The 18408-nt window shown below is 35.5% G+C and overlaps 1 protein-coding gene across 2 annotated transcripts in view; it reads right to left on the bottom strand.

Annotated features, from left to right (window-relative positions):
- The window catches only part of SOAT1 (sterol O-acyltransferase 1), a 70673-nt gene that overhangs the window by 32473 nt on the left and 19792 nt on the right, over positions 1 to 18408 (bottom strand). For both annotated transcript variants that reach the window (XM_074308487.1, XM_074308488.1), the window contains exon 3: positions 8644 to 8702. In XM_074308487.1, coding sequence (XP_074164588.1) covers positions 8644 to 8702 — 59 coding nt within the window. The remainder of the gene's footprint in view (positions 1 to 8643; positions 8703 to 18408) is intronic.

Below are 18408 nucleotides of genomic sequence, written 5' to 3'. Positions count from 1 at the left end.
GGGCACACGTTCTGTCTCACAATCTGGCCTCAGATAACCTACTCAGCTGGTAGACTCTGGGCAAGTCATTTAACTGAGATGGACGGAAGAAAGGAAGGGAAGGAGAGGCAAAGGGAAGGAGGGAAGGAGGAAGGGAAGGATATGTCTCAGACACCCAGTATGAAAGGGAAAAAATGATGGTACCTAAAACCTAATGCTGAGAAAAAAATTATTATGTGGGTTACAAAAATGATCTTTTCTACACATCTAAATGAACTCTGAACTGTGCTGATTGTTTTAAGGTACCCTAGCTTGTCAGCCAAATTGAACTAGATGATAACATTCTATGCTCACATTTTTTAAATTAATCTCAACAGTTAATAAAAAAATATGGTTGGTACCATAGTTTCTCTGACCGAGTTATTATTTTTTTTTTTATCATTTATCCTTCACCTAGATTTTTTTTTCTTTCTTTGAATTAAAGCTTTTTATTTACAAAGCATATGCATGGGTGATTTTTCAACACTGACCCTTGCAAAGCCTTCTGTTCCAAATTTTCTCCTCCTCCCCACTCCCTCCCCTAGATGGCAGGTAATCCAATACATGCATACACATTTATACAGTTATCTTGCTACACAAGAAAAATAGGATCAAGAAGGAAAAAATAAAAACCTGAGAAAGAAAACAAAATCCAATCAAACAACAACAGAAAGACTGAAAATGTTATGTTGTGAACCACACTCAGTTCCCACAGGCCTCTATCTGGGTGTAGCTGACTCTTTTCATCACTGAACAAGTGGAACTGGTTTGAATCATTTAATTGTTGAAGAGAGCCACATCCATCAGAACTGATCGTCATATAGTCTTCTTGTTGTCATGTATCTCCTGCTTCTGCTCATTGTTCTGCTCATTTCACTTAGCACTTAGTTCATGAAACAGAAAAAGTGTAAATGCTATGTTGTGGTCCACGCTCATTTCCCAGCGTTCTTTCTCTGGGTGTAGCTGATTCTGTCCATCGTTGATCAATTGGAACTGAATTCAATCTTCTTTTTGTCAAAGATTTCCACTTCCATCAGAATACATCCTCATACAGTATTGTTGTTGAAGTGTACAGTGATCTTCTGGTTCTGCTCATTTCACTCAGCATCAGGTGATGTAAGTCTCTCCAAGCCTCTCTGTATTCCTCCTGCTGGTCATTTCTTACAGAGCAATAATATTCCATAACCTTCATATACCATAATTTACCCAACCATTCTCCAATTGATGGACATCCATTCATTTTCCAGTTTCTAGCCACTACAAAAAAGGCTGCCACAAACACTTTTGCACATGCTTCATCTAGCTTTTTCAGTACTCCCATCTGGTGCTAAAATGTAAAAAAAAAAAAAAAAAAAATACACAAATCCTAAGATCCTATGTAATAACTCCAAAATTGATTGAAACCTTAAAGAAAACTTGTATTTCTCCATAAAAATCTTTCTTCAAATCCATTTAACAAGTGACATTTAATGTCATTTTTATCCTTTTTCAACATGACAGCACAAGAACACAACATCTCTGTGAAAAGTTTTATTATCCCCAACTTACACACACAAGGACACTCAAAACTGAAGAGGTTGTTGGCTACTTACTATGTAAAAGGAAAAGAGAAGGAATATTAATGATTATAAGTCACTTTCCCAAGATCCTCCTATCAGTTATAAAATAGGGGAAAAGGTGAAGCCACATTTTCATGGGACAAAAGTAGAGGCTAAAATAACACAACTAACAAGAATTTAGAGGAATATTATGAAAAAGTCAGTATTTCTGGATAGAAAATACCTGGTAATCAGACCTGCCTCTCTCAACTACATGATTCTGTTAAGATCTAAGTACCATCTGTTTTAATGAACAGGTTGTTCTTTTATATTTATATATACTATTTTTACTCCAAATAAGTATCAAATTATATAAGCATACTTTTTCTAAGACAATCTATTAAAAAAAAAAAACAAAAACCCAAAGACTCTAAGAATGGATTACTAAGAATGATGACACTAAAGAAGTTACTTTAACTTCCAACTCCCCATGTCATCTGATTCTTACTCATAGCTGGGTCATTTCCTGAACTGTGCATCCTTTGCTACTCTTGACTTGAAATGCTGAAGGGAATAAGAGAGTCTTTGTTCTAATGAAACATTTTTAATGGAAGTCAGGATACAAAAAGTAGGAATTAAAGGGTCATAATTATCACTTTACTGAAAAGGGAAAGGATGCCCAAGGTCACCTAAGTAAATGAGAGCTGGACCTGTGGGCCAGTCTCCCAAGTCAGTGTTCTTTCTGCCCATTGTACCACACTGTCTCTCCTCCACTCCCAACCTGGGGGGATCGATTCACTAAGATAATGCAGAAAATCTTCAAATTCACAAAGGCAGGTAGAGAATGTAAATATGTCCTAGATATAGGATTTGGGGGAATCTATCTCATACTGTTATTTCACATTTATTTATCTTGTTTCAAAGAGTAAGCATTCTGAGAGCTGTTGCATTTTGCTGGTTTGCCTTTTAAATGTGCTTTTCAGCACAGGGTAAGAGGCATTCAGCTCTGGGTGGCTTGCTGCTATGCAACCTTTGCTCCCTCACTCTCTCTTATTTGAGGCTTTTCTCTAGGTTTTCGGGACACCAAGGTCTTCCTACTTAAGAGACCCCCACATCCACTCTGCTAATGGTGGGCATTCTCAGGCTTTTTCTCCTTCTGTACTTCTTCATTTGGTGATTTCACAGTTCCCACAGATTTAACCATTATTTCTATGCTCACTGTATTCAAACCCCCTTTCTACCTCCAGTTTCACAGCAGCAAAAGCCTTTCAGAATTCTCAAACTGGATGTTCCGCAGACACCTTAAACACGACCCAAAACACAACTCACCTTTCTCCCCACCTTCTGCACTCTCCCTGCTTCACTCCAAGGGACCTCACCCCATCCAGCCCTCAGGTTCCTGTCCCAGGAGTCACCAAGGAGCTCTGACTCTCTCACTCCAAGCTATTACCAAGGGCTGCAACATTTATACCTTTGGTACAGGCCCATCGCCTCCCACCTAAACTGCTAGCAAGTCTTTCCCCGCTTCAATCTATCCGCCATTCAGCCACATGAGCGATCTTCCTAATGCAAAGGTGCAATCACGTCACCCTCCTACTCAGTAGGCTATTCAGTAGGCTCCCCGACCCCTAGGATCTAACACAGGTTTAAAGCCCTTTACAACAGTCTTCCTATACTTCAGAGCTGTGAGACTGGCCCTCCGCCCCACCAGTAAGACCTCCATCTCTCAGCTCCAGGCCAGCCTTAACGCTTACAATGATCTTCCATCTTCTTTCTGTCCACTGACTTCCCAGGACCCTCAGGTCCCAACTAAAGTCTTTTATTTTACAGGAAGTCTTACCTAACCCCTCTTCATTCTAGTGCCTTCCTTCTCTTCATTATTTCCTACCTTGTTTTGGATATGATTGACTGCATGGTGTCTCTCTTGTTAGATTTTAAGCTCTTTGAGAACAGGACCTCTCTTTTGCCCCTTTTTTGTATCCCCAGAGCTTAGAAAAAGTGCATGGCACATAATAGGTGCTTCATGTTTTATTATTATTTTTTAAAAATATGCCTACTAAGGTTTTCTAAGCAAGATACACATTTTTCTTTCTTTAAAAAAAAATAACTTTATTTTCAAAATATATGCAAAGATAAGTTTCAGCATTCACCCTTGCAAACTTGTGTTCCAAATTTTTCTCCTTCTCTTCTCCCCAGCCCCCTCCCCTAGACAGCAAATAATCCAATATAGGTTAAACATAGGAAACTCATGTTTCACCAGAAACTATGACCTCAAGGATTCAACCATTTCTTCTAACAATGCAGACTACAAGTCATCATGCTTTCTTCAGCAGGGGGATGCCTGGATATGGCTCACAGCTTTTTGACAATTTATTAATTTCCAAAAATTAATAGGAGATATCCAATGGATGTGTCCAGTGTTAGGCTTAACTACCAATCAACTGCAACCTCTATATGACATTTTAAGGGGAGACAGTGCTTTAAATTCACCACGCCAGCTTACAAAAGAAGCTCAAGAGGCTTTGAGAGAAGTTGAACTGGCTTTATCCAATGTGGTAGAAGAGTCACTCAAAAACCCTTGGAAATATCAGTTTTTGCTACAAAAGAGGCACCCACAGCAGTCCTTCATCAAGGAGATAGTATGATTGAGTGGGTGAACCTCCCAGCACAACCAGAACAAAGCCTTACTCCTTACCCAGTGCTTGTGGCTAGGATTTTATTAAAGGCTATTAAGAAAGTAATACAATTATCTGGGATAAGTCCTAAAAAAATATACACATTCTATACTAATGCACAAATTAATATATGCTGTAAGACCATCCCAGAATGGCAAATTTTATTGGCCACTGCTCCAAATTTTGCACATGGATCTCCATTAAAGATAACCCGGCTACTACATAATTGGCGATGGATTTTTGAAGAAAAGGTTTCTAAGGTTCCTCTTAAAGGACCAACAATCTTTACAGACGCCTCCAAAGAAAATATTTGTGCTATATACTCTCATGATTTAACCATAAAAAGAGTAGTCAGGACTCCTTTTCAGTCCACTCAACAGAATGAATTATTTGCTATCATGCTAGCTCTTACTTATTACTCAGGAGAAGTAAATATAATTACTGATTCAGCCTATTCAGTAGGTGTAGTACAAAGAATTGCCACAGCCCAAATAAAATTTGCAGCCTCTAATATTTATCAGCTTTTTAAGGAATTTCAAGAGCAAGTGAGAAAACATCCAGGCAAGATTTATATCTTGCATGTCCACTCACATAGTGGACTTCCAGGTCCCATTTTTGATGGAAATTCAAAGGCAGATAGCCTTCTAACCATGTTAGCCAGTAGTCCTTTATTTCAGGAAGCACAAGAATCTCATTCTAAATATCATCAGGCTGCTCGAGCTTTACATTTACAATTTGGAATAACAAGAGAAGAAGCTAGGAGTATAGTAAAAAGCTGTACAGCTTGTCTTCCTTTCCATGCTCCTACACTCCCTCCAGGGAAGAATCCTCGTGGTTTGAGACCCAATGAAATCTGGCAAATGGATGTGACCCATTATAAATCTTTTGGTCGTCTATCTTTTATCCATGTCGTGGTAGACACCTTTTCAGGATTCACATTTGCAGTGCCAGCAGCAAAAGAGACTAGCCCGAGTGGTCACTGAATTCCTTATCCAAGCATTTGCAATTATGCGTGTGCCACAAGAAATAAAAACAGATAATGGACCTGCATATAGTTCTAAACATTTTGCACACTTCTGTGCTCAGTATAAGATTTTATATACCACTGGCATACCCTTTAATCCTCAAGGTCAGGCAATAGTAGAGAGAAGAAACAGAGACATTAAGACACTCCTCCAAAAACAAAAGAAAGGGGGAGCCACAGGTAGCCCTAGGGAACTTCTAAATTTAGTTCTCTATACCATTAATTTTTTAATTTTTGACAAAGATGCACTGGCTCCGGCAGACAGGTTTTATAACCCACCAGAAGGGCAGTGTCCAGTGCGAGCATCTCCATTGTCCTTAGATAATCACCAGGTGATGTGGAGAGACCCAGAAAGTGGTGAATGGAAGGGACCAGATAGGTTAACTGCTTGGGGGAGAGGGTTTGCTTGTATTTCTTCAGCATGGAGAAGGAATCAGATGGGTGCCAATGAGCCATATTCGCCTTGTCCATCAGAGAGAGACAGAAAAAGAGAAAGACCTCAAAACAAAGGATAAAATCTGAGAAACATCTTACACCGAAAGAGCATGGCTAATAAGAAGACTGTTAAAGAACTTTAAAAACCAGCAGGAATCATTGGATTTCCTCACACAAGATGAGACTAATGGACAATGCACTTATGGACATTTATAAATTTCCAATTTATGATTATTTGATCATGTTATTTGTTACATACTTCTAGCATGTACTATGTTACTATGTTACACTATGTTGCTATGTGTGTGTGAAATCTATGTAATTATGTATAATGCCTCCCATATTGATGGATTTATGTTTCGAAAGGGGGAGATGTCAGGTTCTTACTAAGTGCTAATGAGATAATGAGATATTAGGTTCTTACTAGGTGCTAAGTCAGTACTTAACAATTCTCTAGTTCCGGCATTTACGGGGCATTTTACCCCTATGAACTTCTGGGGAGGAGCTTGCATGTTTAAGAGGAGCAAGTTCATTGGTTGAAGTATTTTTTCCCAGAAGCCCTTGAGTGATTCCAGGGAAGATAAAAGAAGTGACATTGAGCAAGGGAAAGCAGTCTAATCTAGGTCAGAGTTGGCAGCAGTTGAGACAGCAGATCTCCTCCCAGAGAGCGATCCGCAGTTTCTGGAGACAACAGAACATTACACTCCAGCCCCCTTGTGTATGCCTCATGTTATTTATTATCAGAGGGTTACTTTCTAACTCCCTGCCTTCAAGGCCCCCACCCTCTCCTTTCCCACTACCTCGACTCTTCCGCCTGCCCCATCCCTGCTGCTGACCTTCACTGTATATGTGGTCTTGCCCGGTTAGAGGGAGGGGCTTAGCACAAGGCCTGGCACACAGCAAGCACTTAATAAATATTCAGTGACTAAATGAATGGAGCTATTTCTGATACAGGTGTGGGGCAGTCCTATAGGTCAGTAGTAACTGATTTTCCCCCCCTGAGCTGGCAGTTATCTTAGCTTCCAGCCCTCAAAGCCTTTATAATCTCACTTTTTGCAGCACAGGTATTCTTTCTATACATGATCCACTCTGGCTTCTTTCCCCATCTTATAAAGATCTCTATCTTTATAATCTTTAGTGACATTTCTACCTCTTTTGTAACATTAGAGTCCAAATGTGATGATTCCACTATCCTTGATGGAGAAGTTTGTTGAAATGATTTTTGCAAATCTTTTTTTATGTTTCTTCCCAGTTTCACCTTTGAATGTCAATAGAGATGGCTTTGCTTAGTTATTTATCTTCCCAAACTATGTCAAAATTGGTTTTATACTCCATCGCTTTTCTTTGCTTTCTGAGATGGTACTGTTCATAAATTATACAGTTCCAAATTCTCAAGAAGGTTTTAGAGGGTTCAGAGGACTACCTTAAAAAGTGGATTATCTTTCTTATTAATTTTAAGTGTTGATGAATAGATCAGGAGTTGATACAGTTTTAGTGAAAGAAGGAAACTGAAAGCTCTTCCAATGTCAATGCCTCTGAAAAATCAAATGAAGACAGCTATCAACTTTTATAAAGCTGGTTTATATATCAGAAGAAAACTAGTTTAAAAACCACTTGGTGGGGAGAAGGGGTTAAGTCAAGAGGGCAGAATGACTAAATTCTGATGAGGAAAATGAGCAATTTTTTTTTCATCCCAGAGCAGATTAGGAAGACAGAAAGGTCTGTGAATGCTGGCCAAGAGCACAACATAGTGTACTGGCAACAGCAAGACAGAAAGAGATCCCAGGGGATCCTTGAACTATCACTGAGAGGGGAAAACAGTGACATCTGTCAGCTCTGTCACCCATTACTTAGTTCTAGGATATAGATTGAAAACTGAGGCGTATTCACAGCACAGACCTTACTTAAGGAAATTTTAAAAAATACTATTCTTTGCTTTATCAAGAAAACCTTGGAGACTCAATTAAACAGTAATGATAACAATGAACAGCTTCAGCAAAGCTGCAAGATATAAAATGAATCTACACAAATCATTAACAATAAAACTCAATAAGAAAGAGACAGAGAAATTCCATTTCAAATAAGCTTGTGTGCAAGACACATCAGAACTATACGAACAGTTACAAATTGGAGAACTATTAGCTTCATGAAAAGGTCAAAGTGATATAATAAAAATGACCATATTACCTAAATTAATTTACCTATTTGGTGCCATAGCAATCAAATTACCAGGGAATTACTTTATAGAATTAGAAAAAACTAATATCAAAATTCACCTGGAGGAATAAAAAGTCAAGAATATCAAAGGAATGAATTGGGAAGGAAGGGGAAAAACAATTAAGACCACCCCTTTCTTCTCTAACCTATCAGTTGGCTAGTCAACAGTGGTATGTACTTAGAGAAAAGAGTCTCAAATAGGAGAGAATGACATGGGAAATAACAGAATATGAGATTAAGCCAGAAAGACTTGGTTTCAAATCTCACTCATATATTAACTAGCTGTGTGATCTCAGGAAAGCCACTTACTATATACATCAATTTCCTCCCCTATAAGATAAGGGTATTAGACTCCATGGCCTCTAAGGTTCCTTCTAGTTCTAAATCCACAATATTATCAAAGAATTTTCCAAACAACACAAAAAACAAAACAAAACAAAAACAAAAAAATTTTAGTTAGACTAACTGTGGATACTTTACTAACCATTACCAAAAAGTATAAGGAGGTGACTTGGGTGGGAAGGAGATTGTAAAAAAGGAATTTTGTCTTGTTTAAGTCATTGTAGAAGGCAAAAGTAACATTAGAAAAACAATTTAGCAAATTCCCTTTAAGGACATATTTAGAAATGTCTAACCCAACTTCACTTTGACCCTCACATTCCATAACTTCAGATAGAATCATTTTTGCGCTGAAGTTGTTATATTATGATTTGAGGGGAAGCCAGAGATTACTTACTTCTGCCTCTGCTGTCAACAGAATCTTCCTTGTCAGGCAGTGTTCACTGTCAAATTGACCTAAAAAGGAAAAATTCGAGACTTTATTAAAACAAACAAACAAACAAACAAACAAATCCTATTTTTCCAATTAACATGTAAAAACAAATTTTAATATTCATTTTTATGTTTGTGTCCCAAATTTTCTCCCTCCCTTGTCTCAAGAATGCAAGCAACTTAATGTAGTTATTAGTCACCCTGTGAAAGAAAACAGATTCCTTCCCACCAATAAAAACACCAAGAAAAATAAAATTTTAAAACAGCATGCTTCAATTTGTAGCATGTCTTAGATCCCTGTATTGCTAAGAATAGTTATGTCATTAACAGTTAATCATCCTTACAATATTGTTGTTAACTATGTTATTATGTTCTTTTGGTTCTATTAACTTCACTTTGTATCAGTTTATATAAGTCTTCCCAGGTTTTTCTTAAAACATCCTGTTTATCATTTTTTAAAGACTAATTTATTTTTATAGCTTTTAATTTTTCCATACACATGCAAAGATAATTCGACATTTATCTTTTCAAAACCTTGTGTTCCAAATTTTTTTCTCCCTCATTCCCCCCACCACAGACAGCAAGCAATCCAATATAAGTTAAATATGTGCAATTCTTCTAAACATTTCCAAATTCACCATGCTGCACGAGAAAAATCAGATCAAAAGATGAAAGAAAAAAATGCTCATCACTTCTTATAGTATAATAGTATTGTCACAATCATATACTACAACCTGTTCAGCTATTTCCCAATTGAAAGACATTCCCCCAAATTTCCAATTCTTTGCCCCCACAAAAAGAGGTACTATACAAATTTTTGTACATATAGGTCCTTTCTCCCACCTTTTTGAATCCCTTTGAGATACAGACCACTAGTGATGTTGCTGAGTTCAAGGGGACACACAATTTTATAATTCTTTGAGCACAATTCCAAATTGTTTTCCAAAATAGCTGATTAATACAGAAATAGTGTATTAGTGTCTCAATTTTCCCATCCCTCCCAACATTGGATAGTATCTGATACTTCAGAGCTGTTTTAAAATCCAAGACTAGAATGATTTTTAATTATCTGTCATATCTAGGAGAATAAAAAATATTAGCTATGAAAGTGCTTTGAAAAGGGGGGTTACAAAAACAAGATTATTATTGTTCCTTATTTGAATCTTAAAGTAGAAAATCATTAGTGGTTGTATAAACACAATTGCATAAAGATTTAAACATCACACTTTTTTTTTTTTTTTAAAGGAAAGTTATTTTTACAGTAATTGCAGATTTTTAGACTAATGGAAATGGCCTTGGGACTTCAAGTAGATTAACTGTCAAGCTGATAACAGAATTTCCTGAAGCATTTCCCATCCCTCCTCCCCAAAAAACATGACAAACCAAATAAACTTGGTTCAGTGACTCCATGGCAAAGTCCTATTGGTTTATTAGACTCCATTGTCAGTATTTCAATCTAATCTAGTTGAACACTTTGTTGCTTCTAATAATGATATATTATATTCCCTATTTCCAAGGGATATGGAAATAGAAATTATCCAATAAATCGCTCTGGAAAGGGAAAGAAATAGAATGTTACCTCCAGTAATTCTGAACCTAAAATCCTTTGTACTTTGAGCAGTACATTTTCAAGCCATTCACAAATGCATGGAGAGATGGACAGAGGCTACTGTTTTTATAGAAAAAGTTGCATTTTCAGCACATTTTCACATTCTTCTCATGGTCCTGCACTCGTAATTCCTCAGGACTTCAAACCCATGCTGGTTGTTCCCTCCCTGTTTGGAGTCTCCTAGCCCAGAACAATCTACCACTGAAGACTGACTCCCCAAGGAGTACCCCTCCACAAAGCTCACCTGCTTTCATTCTCTTCCAGGCCCTACTCTTCAATTCCCCTGCATATAAAAAACTCCAGATTTCCCACCTTTCCCATTTCTGCTCTTTCTGTATGGGGTTGTAGACCTTTTGTTCCCCTTGTATTTGCATCCCTAGCATTCAGCAGGATGCCAGCCACATGCCAGGTGAGTAGTAAATACTTAGATAGTAAATAAATCTTTAAATCCAATGTTTCACTCACTATGATTATGTCACAAATGATTTAAATAAGAAAGTGTATTCCTTGAACTGATTCAGCTATTCAGGCAAGTGCTTTAGTATTTTGTTTTAGACTTTAAAAAAAAAAAAAATCCTATCATCACTCTCAACTATAAGTGATGCCAGGCTGTATAGGACTCCTCGTCACCCTCCATCTGAAAGCAAAAAGTTTTAGAAAAACAACAATTAAGTAACTCTGCTCCAAGAGAATTTTAACCTAAAAATCAAAATGCTGTTCTTCTGAATGCAGATTAAAAAGATATTAAAGACACAAGTGTGAAACAAAAATATAACCAAATTAAAAAGCTTGATTTTTCATCTTGAAAAAAAACTAATATGATTCAGGGGATAAATGTTTTCCTTTCCAGCTATCTGAATTTCTTGTAAACATATAAAGTTAAACAAAAATGTCCAGAGATAACACCCAATATTTTATTTTATTTTTTTAATTAAAGCTTTTTATTTTCAAAATATAGCATGGATAATTTTTCAACACTGATCCTTATGATTATGTTCCAAATTTCCCCCTCCTTTCCCCCACACCCCATCCCCTAGATGGCAAGTAATGCAATATATGTTAAACATGTTAAAATCCAATATATGTATACATATTTATACAATAATCTTGCTGCATAAGAAAAATCAAATCAGAAAGAAAAAAATGAGAAAGAAAAACAAAATGCAAGCAAACAACAACAAAGAGAGTGAAAATGTTATGCTGTAGTCCACACTCAGTTCTCTCTCTGGGTATAGATGACTCTCTTCATCACAAGATCATTGGAACTGGTCTGAATCATCTCATTGTCATCTAACATTTTAAAAAACTATGTACATGCTTAACTTGTAAGTCAGCCCAAGTCTTCAAAAGTCAACCCTGAAAACAGTGATAAGCCAGAGTTGGAAGGTTGTATCATCTTTGGTCTCAGTGCCTGAGAACATAAGCATTTAGTTTATTATTTTCTAACTAAAATATAGTGCGCTATCAGAATTTTAAAATAAGGACATTTAAGACTTTCAGTAAGCCTCCTCTTATTTATCTAATTTTTAAAAAGTTTAGATTTCAAGCTCCCTATATTACCAATGGAATAGTTCTCTGCAACTAAAAATGTGTCAACTATTTGATACTGCTGGAAAAGGCAGTGTTCTTAATATGTCAATTTTTTAGATAATTGAAGCTTTCTTTCCCTTGAACTATTTTAAAATTTTCTAGTAGAAATATTTCCTTTATTTAACATACAAAATGTATTTGATATCATTTAAATTTATTAACTTTACATTATTATTAACTATTCAGCTAAACATGCACACATTTTATATTCTCTCTCTGCAGAGATTTAAGCATTTTTTTTCCTTTAAAGCTTTTTATTTTTCAGAATATATGTATGGATAATTTTTTAACATTAGTCTGATTTAAACTTTTCTAAATGATCTTTCTTATCCTTTGCTCTTAAATGAGCTAGCTCCAACAGAATACAGATCTTTTCTACCCAGCACTCTAAACCATTTATCTATCATTCAGCAAGTCTGCAGTAACCAAAGTTAGAACTGAAAGCTACCAAGATAAAAACAAATATTAAGGCTTGTTTAAATCATTAAATTTTAATTTTATAAAAAGTACTAAATTAACACACTTTGGGCTGTAAGTTCTATTCTTTCCATCGGAGTTAGCAAGAATAAATGGTGTTCCACATGGTCAAGGATGCCAGAAATCTGATCACTGGACAAAATGGGGTGTATTACCATAATACAAAATATTTCATAATTTAAAAGAAGCTTATGAAATCATTTGGTCTAGTTTCATTTCTTTCTATTGGATAACATTTTCATTCTTAGGATAAGAATTTTAAAAAATAAATTTATATACACATATATAATTTCACATTCAATGTAGATAAATATAGGTATTTAAGGATTATATATAAAAAGTCATATTTTTTACTACTTGGATTATAATATATCCCAGGCAAAATCAATTTCTCCAAAATATAACCACATGTTAAAACAAAAAACAAAAAACAACAACAACAACAAAAAAAACACTTTGCCCTCTTAACCTGTGCCATAACAAATGATCAGTGTAACTTATGAAATACAACCATGGAATTTTACAGCCAGAAAAGACCTTACCAATAATCTAGTTTAATGTCTCTCATTTTACAGAGGAGTCAAGATCATAAAAGTTCAGAGCCCAAGGCCACATAGCCTATTAAGAAAGACAAGGCAAATAGCTCATGCCAATTAAGTGTAGTGCATGGGAAAGGGAGGGGAGGAGGGAAGAGAAGAAGGCAGGAGATAAAATGTTTTGCCCATAGGTACTTAAGGGAGTTCCTCTTTCAATAATAAGAAAAGCTAGCATTTATGTAGCACTTTAAAGTGTGGGGAGAGCTTTATAATTATCTCATTTTATCCCAACAACCCAGGGAGGTAGGTGCGATAGTAAATCCCATTTTACAGAAGAAGAATCTGACACAGATGTGGCTAAATAAACTGCCCAGGATGACACAGCTAGTAATTGGGGCCCGATCTGTATTCATCTTAACTGGGTCCAACATATTATCACTGTGCCACCTAGCTGGGGAAAAAAATCTAAACCGATTAAAGAACAATGGGCATTTTCAAGTTAAGACTTTGTAATCACAATCTTTACCTTTCAAATTCCTCTTCTACTTAACTTTATTTCTTATAACCACACACCAACAAAAACACAAATTGTCCTTATTTTAGATTCTTTGCATTTTAAGCCCTTCCGCACTATTCCAATCTAATCTCATCCATTACTACCCTAAGTCTACTGACTTCTTTACTTTTATGTCTATGTAGAATACTAAACTTCAACTCTCTTCAATGAAATGTAGACCCCACAAATGCAGAATAAGCTTATGTTGAGGTTTTGCCATTCCCAAAACAGTTTTCAAGTCTCGGTAAACAAGTTTATCATGACATAGTTATTAGCTTGCCAGCTATTAAACCCTACTAAAGTCCAAAAAACCTTTCCACTGATGCTTTGCACCTCCTGAATGCATCAGAATCCTTCCGATTGTATTGTCCCTGACATCTGTGTAATCCAGGTTTCTCACAGTTGTAGAATGCCTTCCCTCCTGAGAAAATCCCTATGCTAATGAGGTTCCCTATGATGATTACAATTAGACTTGTCTTGTCATTAAGGGTATTTCTTCCTGATCTAGTCACATTAAAGTGTAGTTTCTCCATAAATTCAGAAAACTAGTTCTCATCTTCTGACCTTTCTCTATAAAGCACTGGTGATCTATCTCCCAATAAGCTGAAAGGATTGAATTTGTAATCCTGTTCTTAAGTTATGAGGTTTTGACATATACATGATATTCTAACATGACGACCCCTGTGGAAAAATGTCTGATGGAGATAAATCAGGTGACCATGGTGGAAGTAAGAGCATCACCTCTACTAATCAACTTCACCAAGAAAGAGTCATCCAAAATCTGTCTACATACTTAGTGCATCAAGATATGGTCAGTCCTGTCTTGTTCAAAATTTTTTAATTAAATTAAATTTTTTTTAAAAATTAAACTTTTAACTGTTTTTACAAGATGTAGTATTTATATTTGCAAGAACTGATGAATTATCAAAGCTTAAACCCCCACTAAAGTATAGTATAGTAAGTAATAGTATAATGGCTCATAAATATAATTTATAAAAATATAGTTATCCTGGGTATTTTCTCATCCTTTTTTTTTTTTTTTAAATGAATGGTTTTCACAACCAGTCTGTTCTGGAGATTACTATTCTAGATGTCATTGAGCTGAGATTGACTACTCTCTTAAACACAATTCCAATTTTTCTAAAAATGCATGTATGCATATGTGTGTGTGCATACACACACATACACCCAGAGTAATTGTTTAAGAAATGCTTATTCTCATCTCTACCCTCCCTTTTGAGAAATGAAATTATAACTAAGGTAAAACAAGAAAATATTAGCTGCTCTGTTGTCTGTGGGAGAAATGTGGGAGAGGTAAAATAATAGAAAAGAAAAATGAGTTCAGAGATTCTTTTTTTTCCCAACTAGTCTGTAGAACAGTCTCATGACATCATTACCTTTGCCTCCATTGATGTTCACCCAAACTGATGTTCTTTATCACGCCTTTTTTATCCCTCCCTAGATTTCCTCATATACCATGCTACTCTCTCTTTACTTCCACATCAGCCTCCTTCAACTCAGCTAATTTCTTTTGTACAAAGTATACCTTTCCAGATCTAAAATTCAATCATGTTTTCATCACATCAACTGTCAGCAATACCCATGAAATAAAATTTGCATCTACATTGTACAGATTTACATTATCTACACAAAAGCAAATAAATATTATTAGAATAAATCAGCACATAAGGTTGTAGACATTCATTTAGGCAGGAATCAGTTCTACTATTTAGATAGGTTTTTGGACAAATGTTTTATATTTCAAGAGTTTTTAAAAATATTTCTCCAATTACATGTAAAATAATTTAACATTTTTTTAAAAATTGAGTTTCAAATTCTCTCCTTTCTTTCTCACCTCCTCCTTGAGAACGCAAGCAATTTGAAATAAGTTTTACATGGGCAGCTATGCAAAACATTTTCAATAGTCATGTTATAAAAGAAAACGGACTAAAAGAAAAAAAAAAGTAAAGAAATAATAAGCTTTGATCTGCATTCAAGACTCCACCTATTCTTTCTCTGGAAGTGGATAGCATTTTTCATCACAAGTCCTTTGGAATTGTCTTGCATCACTGTATTGCTGTGAATATAGGTAAATCATTTACAGTTGAGCATCCTACAATGCTGCTGTTACTGTATACAATGCCAATTCTAATTAGTACTAATTAGTACTAACTTTATTCTGCCTCAGTTTATCAATGTTGCTGGTTCTGAAAGCACACAACTTCCTATACCCAACTGAGTACATTATCACCTCTGAACCAATTCTGTTGAGTGAGGTTTAAGCATTCTTTGCTAACCAAACCTCCCCACTGTAAAACCTTTTTTTTTTTTTTTTTTAAATAAGATAATTTACCCCATTCTACCCAAGGGAACCCGCTTTCTCATCCATCCCAATCCCTTTTTGTGGATGCCATCCTATCATAGTCAACTTATACTTATGTCCTTTATCTATACTCCTTCTAACTTACCTACTAATGGCAAAGTTCTAAAGAGTCATCATCCCAGTAGGAGTGTAAACAGTTTCACCTTATGAATTACAATTTCTCTTTTCTGGTTACCTTTTTAGGCTTCTCTTTTGAGTTTTTATTTTAAAGTCAAATGTTCTATTCAGCTCTGGCCTTTTCTTCAGGAATGATTGAAAGCTTTCTGTTTCATTGAATGTCTATCCTTTTCCTCTGAAGGATTATATTTAATTTTGCTGGGTACCCTAGATCCCTCAACCTTTTCCCGTCCCAATATCACATTCCAAGCCCTTCCTAGATGCTTACAATATTTTCTCCTTGACCTGAGAGTGCTGGAACTTAGCTGTAACATAACTAGGAGTTTTCATTTTGGGATCTTGGGTGGTGACGAGTGGATTCTTTCAATTTTACTAGGTTCTAGGACATCAGAGCATTTTTTCTTGACAATTTCTTAAAAGGTGATGTCTTGGGTCCCCCCCCCCCCCATCATGGTTTTGTGTAGTCCAATAACTCCTAAATGATCTCTCCTCAATCTGTTTTCCAATTGACATATTTTTTTTTCTATTTTTCCATTTGGTTTCATCTTATTATTTCTTGATATCTCACGGAGCTTCCTCTTGTACAATTTCAATTTTTAAATAATTATTTTATACCACCTTTTCCATTTTGGCCAATTCTACTTTTTAAGGAGTTCTTTCCTTTGTCAAATTTTTGTACCTCTTTTCCCATTTGGCCAATTTGGCTTCTTTTGAAGAGTTCTCTTCAGTACTTTTTTGGGGGGTTCCTTTTTATTATTTGGCCTATTCAATTTTGTGTGTTTTCATTTTTTAAAAAATTAAGCTAAATGTAAAATAAACAAAATATTGTCATGAATCTAGCAGACATCAGGGAGGATTCAAAATATGTAACAATAAATTTCTATTCCAAGAAAACATATAATAATAGAAGAGATTATATTTATACGTTATCTATTTTTTCTTTGCTTCCTTGTAGCTTATTTTTTTGTTCTCTGCTGTACACTTTTTACTTTATTCTTCTTTCCCCTGTCATCCCCCCACACTTCCCCCAAGCAGACTACAGTTAAGCACAGATATATTTATATGTACACATTTTTACATATGTATATATATACATACACACATATACATACCCTATATGGGCAGATATACACATATACTGAGATGCATTTATGTGTATACACATACACATAACATTTACCCATATGTAAACAAGTATCTAAAACATTATTAATATGGCTGACATATAATATACATTGAATCTTTACATTTGACTTTGTCTAAGATTAATGATTATTAACCCTACTTTTTTTTCTAATAAGTGCTACTCATCCTTGTAATATTTATGTAACTCTGTTAATTCTTCTACTATAATTTTGCTCCTTAACTTGCCTTGCTATTACTTATTTTCCGCCCACCCCTGGGTTCCTCCCTTATCTTTCCCCACTCTCTTATCCCATTCCCATTTATCTACACACCTTGTCCCACTACCATAACTCTACAAACTCTTTTATACTCTAGCTCATCTTTTATCCCTTGCCCATTAACCAATCCATATAGCCTGTCCTACTGCCATAAATCTACACATCCTTCTACATCCCCTTTATCCTATTTTTTCCCCCTTATTTCTTGATTTGGGAGTTATACCCTTTATGGTATGAATACCAGTATTCCCAAGCAAAGAAGGTTTTCAGAACTACCTCCTCCCTAGCTAATGCCGTTGTGTCAGTTCTTCCTCTGCACCTAATTTGTATAACATAATTACTATTTTTACCGTTACCTATCACCCAGTTTTGCTTTTTGGACTCAGATCATACTCAACCCAATCTTTCTTTTGAACTACCCAATTATTGGTGCCAATCAAATATATGACATACATTTCTATGTATAAAATAAAGTTTGTCCATGTAGTGTTCCTTTAAATTAATCTTTTATATGGGCTCTTATACATTAAATGTTCTATTAAGTTCAGGTTTAGTTGAGACAAAGTCCTGAAAATCTGCAAGTTCGTTGAATGTCCCCTTTTTTCCCATTTTATATTATGGATAATTTTGCTGGATATGATATATTTGGCTGTAAGGCTAATTCTTTGATTGCTGGTATATATTATTCTAGGACCCAGGTTATTTGAATAGGGGTTGTTTCTTGTTCTTTAATCTTTGAAATTTGGCAAAAATATTTCTCTGTTTTTTCCCCACAGAGGATCTGTTTGAAGTGGTGATTGGTGGATTTTCTCTAATTCTACTTTCTCATTGTGTTTCTATCATTCCAGGTCAATTTTTTTTTTTTAATATTTCTTGCATTATTGTGTCAAGGTTCTTTTTTTTTGGTCACAGCTTTCAGGTTGTTCAATTATTCTTATATTTTTTTCTTCTTGATCTGTTCTCTAGAGCTGTTGTTTTTTAATACGTTTCATATTCTGGTCTATTTTTTCATTCTTTATATTATTTCTTGGTTTCTTATAGTTTCACTAGCTTCCCCTT

This window comes from Sminthopsis crassicaudata, chromosome 4 (genome assembly GCF_048593235.1).
Source record: "Sminthopsis crassicaudata isolate SCR6 chromosome 4, ASM4859323v1, whole genome shotgun sequence".
In the NCBI taxonomy this organism is placed as follows: domain Eukaryota; kingdom Metazoa; phylum Chordata; class Mammalia; order Dasyuromorphia; family Dasyuridae; genus Sminthopsis; species Sminthopsis crassicaudata.
This window is presented reverse-complemented; position numbering and strand designations above follow the sequence as displayed.